Here is an 11,336-nt window from a genome sequence, read left to right as displayed (position 1 = left end):
ATTTACTTTACTGTTTTTACGTTTCCGCACTTTATATTTCAGTTTTAAAAACTCTGTGGTTGAAAAACATTTTTCTGCAAAATTTAAAAGAAATTTTATTTCGGTTCAATAATTTTCTAAAGGGGACTTAAATTTTTTAAACTACCAATTCACCCCCCTCTTGGTAGCCTTGGGACATTCACTTAGGCTTAACAACCTAATTACTAGACTCAACACTTTCTAATTAATGAATTCCATTATTTTTTGGAATTGTAGAGGAGCTATGAAAGTTCATGCTTATCAATATCTTAAAGAATTTTTCAAAGAAAATGTTGTGGGTTTTATTGGTTTGTTAGAAATCTAAGTTTCTTCTATGAATAATAAAGATATCAATTCTCTAATCGGGATGGATTGGGATTTTTTTTTCATTATCCTTCTGAGGGCATGTTAGGAGGGATCTTAATTCTTTGGAATACCAGGTTTGCTTCTTTTAATACCTTGTTCTCTTCTTGTTAATGTGTAATTGGTGATTTAGAAATTCAGAATAAAGGAAGTTGGAGAATTTCTACTGTTTAAGCAAACATAGACACTTATAAAAGGAGTGATCTTTTGAATCAATTGAAGATGTATATGCTTGTTGATAGTCCTCCTATGGTGGGTGGCAATTTTAATTTCCTTTTATCCAAAAGTGATAAAAAAGGATGAAGAGGAGTTGAGTTTTAACAAGGCTCAACGGAAATGAAATTATTATTTTCTAACCTTGATTATCATGAATTAAATTTTATTGGCCCAAGGTTTACTTGGTGCAATAACAAATCAGGTGGAGCTCAGATCATAGAAAGACTAGACAGGTTCTTTGTTAATTCATTTGCTCTTGAGTCTAATCCTTTATTGGTGGTTCGTCATCTCCCTCATGTGGCTTCAGATTATTTCCCTATTATGATGAAATTATGGGAAGATCAACCAAAATCAAATGGCTATATAAAGTTTGAAGATGCTTGGGACTCTCATTATGCTTTGGTTGCTATTATTCAAAAGGCTTGGAATAGAAAAATTACTAATCAACATTCTAATAGTCTTGATATCAAATTTAAAAGGGCTTTAAAAGCTCTTTTTTCTAGAGTAAAGCAAAATTAAAAGATCTCAATCATGTGAAAGACAATCTTATCAAATATATTCTTGATCTGGAAATGCAGGAGTTTGTGGTTGAAAGCCTTTCTGAAGAAAATATATTGCTTATAAGATCCAAAATTAGTAAAGTAAATTGTACTTTAGCTCGTCTAAACTCTTGGTGGTGATAAAGAGCAAAGGTAAGATTGATAAAGAATGGAGACTTGCATACAAAGATTTTTCATTCATTTGCAAATGCTAGAAGAAATGCAAATTATAGTTTCAATATTAATGATGAGAATGGAGACTTGGTGGAGGATCAAAATCAAATTGAAAAGATTTTTTTCAATTTCTTCCAAACAAAGTGGAATTCTAGATCTTATTCTTTGAATGATTGGACTAGGCCGAGAGACACTTTGACAGAATCTGATAGAGAAACACTTAATTTCGAGCTCAAGATGGAGGAAGTTCAAGCTACTGTTACCCAAATGGAGGGAGGTGTTTCCCCAGGTGTTGAAGGTATTACTCATTCATTTATTAAATTATATTGGCTCATCATTAAACTAGATGTTTGGAATGCTTTGAAAAGGTTTTTCTCTATGGGTATGATGGAATCTAGTTGGAAATATAGATTGATTGTACTCATTCCAAAGGTGGAGTTGCCTATGATACCTTCAAATTTCAGGCCTATAAGTCTTTGTAAAACAATTTATAAACTTGTGGCTAATATTCTTCTCAACAGATTTGTGAATTTACTTCCAAAACTTATTTCAGAAAACCAATCATCTTTCATTAAAGAACAATCTCTTTCAGATAATGTATTAATTGCCAAGAAGTTTTCCACAAATTCATGTTTTCAAAATCTTTAAAAGGTCTAGTTTCTTTCAAAATAGAGCATACCTATTATAGCTTTTCTTGGGGAACTTTGGAGCAGATTTTTAGTATTTTGGCTTCCCTTTACACTTTTCAAAGATTATTTTGGAATGTGTACGTTATCCAAGGTTCTTTATATTGATCAACGACAAAAATTCTAATTAGATCAATGCTTGCACTGGTTTTCACCAAGGTTGTCCCTTATCTCCTTTTATCTTTATTTTGATGTTCTCAACTATTATCAAGTGCATTAATTCAAGAAGAGAGCGAGATAGGGATTAAGATTCATCATAATGCTAATGAGATATCTCATATGCTTTATGCTGACGATGTCTTAATTTTTTCTGAAGCTAAAATGAAGATGGTCAAGGCGATTAGGAGTATTTTATTGGACTATTATAATTAGTCTTGACAAAAAAATAATTACAATAAGTCTTCTATTTTTTGTGGGAAAGGTGTTAGTAGAAGAAGAAAGAAGAAGATTGCTCGGGTAATGGGATTCAAGAATGTGAAGGAATTCTATTACTTAGGAGTTAAAATTGCATTAAGAAGATTGGATCCTTCTGATTTCAATTTTTTATTAGAAAGAGTGCTTGGGAAGCTAGATACTTGGGGGAGCAAGTTTATTTCTCTTGCAGGGAGATTTACTCTTGCTTGATCAACGATCCTTTCTATTCTTGTTTTTTATTGCACTCACTCTTTGGTTCCAATTGGAATCTTGGCTGAAATAAACAAAGCTTGTAGAGAATTTATTTGGCATGACGAGAATAATGAAGTCAGTTTAGATTTTGTTAGTTGGGAGAATTTGTGTTAACCATTGCATCTAGGGGGATGTGGACTTCACTCTTGTGTGCAAAGGGTGAACCCTTTAAAAGCTAAAATTGCATGGAAATATGTAAATGAAGAAACTTATTTTTTGCATAAATGCTTGAAGCCGAAGTATGGGAATTCTTGTTGGCTACCTGATTGGAAGCAAAATGTATCAAGTGCATGGAAAATTAAGAGTGGTGCAAAGGCACTTAAACCGATTATAAGATGGAAAATTTCTATTGGTGAAAATGTATATGTCATGGAGGATGTATGGATTCTTGATAAAGTCTTATGTATATGTCCTAAGTTCCTTGATAACCTACAAATATATGATTGATCTGTCAATCACTTCATTTAAAATGGAGGTTGGGACATGGTTAAACTGCAGGAAGCTTTTAGAAAGGACCTGCTTCAAATTATTTGCAACATTAATATTGAACAGGAGGCCGGTAGAGATCAAATAGAGTAAATTTCTCATAATTTAGGAAAGACTTTGGCAGCATTATCATTTGAAGCTCAGTTAAATGTTTCAGATGGAGAAGAACATTGGAATTGGATGTAGAAAATATATCTTAATCCAAGAACTGAAGTCTTTTGGTGTAGAATATACCATAAAGCCATTCCAACTTTTTAATTTCTGGAATATAGAAGATTCAAGGAAGGATATTAAGCATGTGGCAGTGAGGTGTGATAAACTCATTCAAATTTTAAAAATTTTGAATCAATGGGGTTTCAAATTCCTATTTTTCATACCTATGCTGAGTTGATTTCTTGGTTGAAGTACAATGCTGTTAAAAAACATTTATTATAAATGTTTATTGTACCATGGTATTTCTTTGTTGGAAGTCTAGAAATAGACTTATTCATGAAGGTAAGGAGGATAGCAATTTAAATATTGCATCTAATGCTCTTACTATGACTTCAATTTATATTTCTAATAGAAATAAATCAGGCCTATAGGATGTTAATAAACCATCTCGGTTGTTTAATAAGTCTTGGCATCCTCCACCACCCTATTGGATCATGATAAACATTGATGCTTCATTGTTACTTTCTTATAAAATTGGAATAGGAGCTATTTTCCGTGGTCATCAAGAAAGGTTTCTATTTGCTTTTGGGAAAAAAAGAATTCATTGGGATATTGCTCAGCTTGAATTGAATGCTATTTTCTCCCTACATGGTAGTATCAAGGATTGGATCACTCAATACAACGGTATTATCATTAAAGGAGACAATGAAAATGTGATTAAAAGTATCCAAATTAATGCCAACAAGAAGGGATTGCAAAAATAGGAGATTGATGTAAGGTTCCTCTTCTCTTATTAAAGAGTTTAATCTTATTATTTTTAAATATGTTAGTAGGGAAAGCAATAAGTTAGCAGATATGTGTGCTAACTATGCTCTTAATGGGGATTTTGCTTGGGATAATCTCAGTATGGAAGACATTCTTCCTCCATTTTTTCTTTTATTAAAGGAGGAATGTAATGCTATTAGTTTGTACTAGCTTCTTTCATTTTTAATGTTATTGTTTTATGCATCTTAAAAAAAAAAAAAAAGATTCTAAAAATTAACAAGTTCTTGATGTGCTTTTCCTATCCATATTCCATACAACATATAAATCATCATAAAAAGTAACAAAGTTACATGTTATAAAGTTTTCTAGAATATCATAAGACAATTCTACTTGTGTGTATAAGATACCAAAATCAAAGATTAAATATCATTGAATTTGATTCCTTGGGGATATCCTAGAGCTGAGCACACAAATAAATAAAAACATAATAAGAAGCCGACCTACAACATGGTATAGAAGTGATCTTATCATGTAGTTTCATTTCAATGGAATTCCTGACTCATTCAAATATTACTTAGTAGAGGGCTCATGTGGGTTTTAGTACAGTTAAATATCTTCTTGTCAACCTTTTTAATTAATTCAAGAATCCATTTAGTTCTATTGATGAACGGGCCATTTTCAAGTTGCTTCACCTGAATCCCCAACAAAATGTTCGATTCTTCCATCATAGTCATCTAAAATTCACTACTAATCAAAGATGAGAACTTACTGCATAACGATTCATTGGTGCATCCAAATAAAATGTCATTTATAAGTACATAATCGAGAATAAGATTATTAGCTATACTCTTAAGAAAAAGGAGGTATATATTCTACCCTTTATAAATCCATGGTCACTAAGGTAAGTACTCAAACTGTTAAACCAATCACGTAGAGTCTTCTTCAAACCATATAAAGCTTTCTTCAATTTCTAAATAAAATCTAGCAAATGAAAGCTTTCCAAATAAATGGATTTGCTCTACAAAGACATCCTAGTTAATTAACCCATTCAGAAGGGAACACTTGACCTCTAAGTAAAAGATTTTAATTTTTATATAACATGCATAAGCAAGGATTAACCTAATGGCCTATAATCTTTATACAGGTGAAAAGGATTCCTCAAAATCTATCCCATCAACTTAAGTGTACCCTTGTGCAAATAACATAGCCTTATTTCTAACAATCATATTGATTTATCTATCATTTCTACATACCCACATTTTCCAATAACATTCTAATCATCAGGTCTTTTGATTAGTTACCAAACTTCATTCCTTACAAACATATTAAACTATTCCTCATAAAATTATCAAATAATTATCAAATTGATCAACCTAAACATTTTTAGGCTCAATTATTTGAAGAAATACATCATGATTAACCTAAATCCTACTATGCCTCCTTGTCATTGCACCTTGGGATGGGACCCTTATAACAAACTCCTATTATTGATTCTTCTTAAATTAATATTCCTTAGGCATAAAATCATTTACTTTTTTTTTTTTTTTTTTTTGAGAGAAGCAAATAGCTATATAAGAAAATAGATAGTAAAAGGATTAAAAACTACCCAAGAGAAGCATCCGATTCCTCCTTTAAAATTTTAACAAAAGGAGGAATCTTATCCAAAGAGATGTCTTCCCATATGAAAGAGCTAAAGATAGCATAGTTAGCACATAAATAAGCTAACTTATTATTTTCCCTATCTATACAATTAAAAATGACATTATTGAAACTTTTTAAGAATGAGAGTTCAATTGATTTTTTACCTTGTTTCTTTATGATATCTAGGAGAAGCCTGATGATATTATAGTTGTCCCCTTCAATGATAATTCCTTTGAAATCAAACTTCCAATCTTGCATAACTTCTCTAATCGCTTGTATAGAAAAGAGTTCCAAATGAGATATATCCAATGAAGACACTACTTTTGAAATCCCAATAGCAATATTCCCATGTTGTCTCTAAAAACTCCACCAATCCCTGCTTGATAAGAAAGTAGAAGAGAAGCATCTACATTGACTTTGATCCAATTGGGTGGGGGAGGGTGCCAACAATTCTCCAACAACATGTGCTGATTGACATCCAAACTACCCGAGATTTTAGGAATGACTTTGCTAAATTTGCTGCAAAGTTAACAGCATTAGCTGCTATACACAGTGAATTCCCCTTACACCTTTATGAATCCTCTCATTCCTAGCTTTCCATTAAAGAAATACGATGTTGCAATATAAATTTACTAACAAAGAATTTTGGGAGCTCAACCATCTACAGCAACTTTTGAAGGATTCAAAATCTAGAATTTGAAATCCCCATCTATTTATAATTTTGACAACATCCTTCAACTTTATGTATTTGACTGCCACGTGATCAACATCTTCAATCCCATCACAATCTCTTGGACATATGTAATAATTTTGTAATTTTCTACATGATAAAAACTAGTTAGTAGGGATAGCTTTATGGAACAATCTCCACCAAAAATTTTCTGTTCTCATGTTAACAGCAGCTTTTCTGATCCATTTCCAATATTTAGGTTCTATTTCATCTTTTTCCTCTTGTAATTCAGCATCTATAATAGAGATAGATCTTGGAAAAATTTTGTAAAGGAGCTCCATTCTATCTTGTATTAAATTCAGTTTTATCTGAACTTTGCAAATTAACTCCACCAGCTCAATCCTGAAGGCTTCTCCCAGTTTGTTCACATCCCATCTTCCTTCGGTGATAAAACTCTCAACTTTTGAAAAGGAATTGCTTTGAGGAATTACAAATATAGGCCATCTGTTAAGACTCTTGTCCATAATCCAGGTCTCTTCAAATACATCAACTGATTTTCCACCCACTATGCTCCATCTGATAATTGGCTTAAGAAATCTAGCACCATCATGGATCAATCTTCAAGTAGTTGATCCAACAGATTTTTAACAGACATCTTCATAAGGAGAACCATATTTCATATAAAAAACATTATGTAATAAATATTTTGAGTTCTAGATGTTATTCTAAGATAATTTGGCCATCAACGAGGCTTCTTTGTTTGAACTTGCATAAAGACTTCTACCACTAGAACTAATTGGTTCACACATCCTCTCCTATTTTACATAATGAATTCCATGATCTCCACCATTTTTTCTCCAAATAAAGACTCTACAAAGCTTATATTTCTCATCAAGTATACCTTTAGTACCCATGATAAAGTAGAATGAAAAGGGAAGGTGAGCAACACCGATTTGACTAAGGTAATTCTCCCTGCTAAGGATAATATTTTACTTCCCCATATGTTCAGCATTCTCAATGCCTTATTTCTGATGAATTGAAAATTAGATATAACTAGTCTTCTCAATGCAATTTGGACTTCCAAATATTGCATTTCTTTGATAGTTTTGAATCCCATGATATTGGAAATGACCTTTTTTTCCTTATTCTTCTAACTAAATTTCCAAATAGAACACAAGATTTGTTCTCATTAATCTTAAGTCCTATCCATCTACAAAAATTCATCAATATGGCCTTCACTTCTTTAACTGTCTTTAATTTTGCTTATGAAAAGATAACCACATCATCTGCTTATAGCAAATGTGATACTTTATGCTCACCAGGATTCACACGAATCCCTACATTATTGCTACTTTAAGAGAAAGCATTTGTTAAAAGTTGTGAGCATAGACTAAAAAGAAATGGTGATAGAGGACAACCTTGACAAAATCCACTTGAAGTAGAGATCCAATTTGTGAGATTCCAAATAATCAACAAGGAAAATGACGGGTTTTGAATACATTCCAATATCAATTTTGAGAATTTCATTGGAAATAAAAAATAATCTAGAGCTTTTTCCAAAGTAGACCACCCCATTGAATGATAAGCTTTTTCCATGTCTATTTTGAAAGAAAATAGCCCTTTTGTGGTTCTCAAAAACTGAAACTTATTGAAAACTTCTTGAGCAACAAGAATATGATCAAACAACGATCTTCCGGTGACAAAGGCTGCTTGTTCTTCAGAAACCAATTTGTAAAAAAATGGAGATAATATATTCAAAAGAACCTTAACTGCCACTTTATAGACCGAGTTGCACAAGCTAATAGGTTTATAATTAGAAGGAGATAAAGGATCAGTCACCTTTGGAATCAAAACAATAACTGTCTCTTTCCATTCCTTACACTTTTCTCCTGAGCAAAGAAAGTGGTTGTTTGCATTACAGAAATCCTCCATGATTATGGACCAATAGGCTTTAATGAAAGAGTAGGTAATTCCATCCTTTCTCGGTGATATACTTCCTCCTACCTCTTTAATCACAGCTTCCACCTCCTCTATGGAGAACTCTTTGTTTAACAAAAGAGAATCGTCTTCATTCAAAGAATTATTTGAGTTCGGCCATCCAGTTAAGGTGCATCTTCTAAACATCCATTTATCTTTAAAAAATCATAACTAAACCTCTTCAATATGCTGCTGATCCTCCACTATAATACCTTTATCATTTTTTGTTTTGTTAATGAAATTAGAGTTCTTTCTAGCACTAGCAAAAGCTTGAAAGAATCTAGAATTTCTATCACCATCTTCAAGCCATTTGAGATTTGTACGTTGCCTCCACCATGTGTTCAACCGAGACAAAGTGGAATTCAACTCATTAACTTTGTTTTTTAGTATCCAACTGTCTTCTGTCGAGAGACAACCTTCTGCAGCTTCATTTTCTTGAAGCTTCAATATATCTCTTTTTAGTTCTTCTCCAGTAATATTTATGTTTTTGAATTTGGCTTTCCTGCAATAGAAAAGGTATCTTCAAGGCATTTTCTAATTTACTATTAAGAACTTAAGAAGTTTCACCAAAAGCTTTGTTCCTCCATGCCTTTTCCACCACCAATTTGGATGCCGATATAGAAGCCCATACTTCTTCAAATTTTATGATTCTTTTAGAACCAGGATTGAATTCCATCAAGTTCAATAAGATCGGACAGTGGTCAGATGCAACTCTAGACAAGTGTCTAACCACCATTCTATTAGCTAATTTAAAGGCAACAGAATTTATAAAACATCTATCAAGTCTCTCCAGAATTCTTTCAGCACCTACCCTGTTGTTACACCAAGTGAACCTTGGTCCAATCCATCCTAAGTCATGTAAGTCATCACAAGATAAGAAAGATTGCATATAATTAGGTCCTTGGGAAAAGGCAAATTTTCTCCCTCCTCTTTTGTCCTTCTTAGTGAGAAAGCAATTAAGTCACCCCCTATCACCAAAGGCAGCTCAGTATCTGAATAAAACTCTTATTTTTCCCAAAGAAATCTTCTTCTAAATACATCTTTATTGCCATAGATAGTAGCTAGTCTTCATCTTCCTTTATTGGGAACATCAAGTTTTTTTTTTTTTTTTTTTTTTTAATTTTTTTTTTTTTTTTTTTTTTGAGAGAATGCATAAATTTTATTAAAATGAAAATGTAGAAAATCTATTACAATCTAGGTAAAATAACTTATTGATTCCTTTTCCCAAAAGAAGAAAAAAGGAACTTATTAAAGTTAAATTTGTTAATTTAAACTTCTTATAACTGAAATGAAATCCTTTATTCCCTATTTTGAAACTGGGGAACATCAAGTTAACCAATAATTAATTGAGAAGAAAAATCTAAAAAATTAAAAGAAGCAAAGTTATCTCTCATGGCACCATAATTCTTCCTGACAAGCCCACAGAAGGAACTTGAAAAAACTTCCAATCTGAACCAATCATAGAATTTATCTCCAATCTATCAATAGAAGATAATTTGGTTTCAATAAAACCACAAAAAAGACCCCATGATCTTTTACTATCTCCATAAGATATAGAGAAGTTTTTTTCTTTCTAGCTTCTTTATAATTCCAAAAGATAATTGTAGACGTCATTGAACAAGAGGGGACAAAGTCCCTAATTTAACTTTATTATCAGAATTCCCTCTTCTACTTTTTGATACCATATTAATAGGTCCCAATACCTTTAGTTATTCCAGTTCCACCTTAGATGATACATGGTCTTTCTTCTTTGAAATAATCACATAGTCCTTATTGATTGAAGACACTTCAGTAATATTAATTCCAACATCATATTCTAGATATAGTATTTCCCCTTTTTCTACAATTTGATTTAGAGCATCAAATTTATAAGAATTGAAAGAGAATTTCCTGAATCAACAAGGGAAACTTTCCCATATTTCGTATAATTTTTCTCATTTCTAGATTGCTTCATAGTAGATTGCTTCAAAGTGGTGAGCCCTTTTGCAGCTACAGGAACATCTAAATGTTCTTCAGGAGCTTTATTTTCTTTTTTTCCTTCAAAATTTTTCTGGATTGTAGGATTCTCAGGAGGAACTTTTACATTAGCAGCATCCTTCTTTGTAGATCTTGTCCAAACTATGTTGAAATTCATATTTTTTATTCTACCTTTTCCATATTTCACATGGACCAAAGGTCCATATGAGTTGTTATCTTCAACCATACCCCCTTCTAGTTCATTCCCAGATACTTTATGAGATTCTTTATTCACAAAATCAGCATGTTTAATTTGGTTGTATGCTTCTTTAGATCCTTGAGAAGAATCTAAACATTTCTCCACAAAATTTTTTTCAAAATTCCCTATCCATCCACATTTGAAGAAAAAATTTGATATCTTGTCTTACTCAATATTTTGAAACACTTTACCTTGGCTTCCTTCCACCCAAACTCCCAAGGGCAATTTGTCATGAAGCTTGATCCGAATACAAACTCTATAAAATTCTCTCCTCCCCCATTGGAACATATTCCCATCAATTATAAAGGGAGTTCCTATCATTGAAGCAATTCTACATACATTGACCTCATCCCACCATTGCAATGGGGGATTAGGCATTCTAATCCAAACAGGAGCCATGCGCCCTTTTATTGTGAAAGGAGAAAAGGAAGGAGACCATTTATCCATTCATATAATATGTCCATTGACATACCAAGGGCCACTAGAGTAAACAGATTCCAAAGCACCACTTTCTTCAAAGGCACAAAGTGCCCATCCCATTCCATGCATTGTCATATGAAACTTCCCAAATTGGGACCATTTTCTTCTTAATTCCAAACCAATTAAGTGGAATGGAACATTCTCCCCCAATACTTTGATTGCCATTGATTCATGGAGTTTCTTTGAGTTTTCTAACTCATTTTCCAAATCAATTTTCACCACTGTGCCATTTTCTATAAAACCTTTACCATAATATATATTGAGGGCTCTGATATTAGAATTTCTAT

The 11,336-nt window shown here is 32.3% G+C and overlaps 1 protein-coding gene across 1 annotated transcript in view; it reads right to left on the bottom strand.

Moving 5' to 3' along the window:
• LOC110112157 overlaps positions 1-10,968 on the bottom strand; it is a 13,250-nt gene extending 2,282 nt beyond the window's left edge. Inside the window, exons 1-2 of the mRNA XM_020844266.2 lie at positions 10,761-10,968; positions 10,264-10,658 (exon numbers count right to left, since the gene is read on the bottom strand). Of these exons, the coding sequence (XP_020699925.2) occupies positions 10,264-10,658; positions 10,761-10,968 (603 nt within the window). The remainder of the gene's footprint in view (positions 1-10,263; positions 10,659-10,760) is intronic.
• Between the last annotated feature and the right edge of the window lie 368 nt (positions 10,969-11,336).

Source organism: Dendrobium catenatum, unplaced genomic scaffold (genome assembly GCF_001605985.2).
Source record: "Dendrobium catenatum unplaced genomic scaffold, ASM160598v2 fragScaff_scaffold_989, whole genome shotgun sequence".
Taxonomy (NCBI): Eukaryota; Viridiplantae; Streptophyta; class Magnoliopsida; order Asparagales; family Orchidaceae; genus Dendrobium; species Dendrobium catenatum.
The sequence above is the reverse complement of the archived record's forward strand: the minus strand, read 5'-3'. Positions and strand labels throughout refer to the sequence as shown.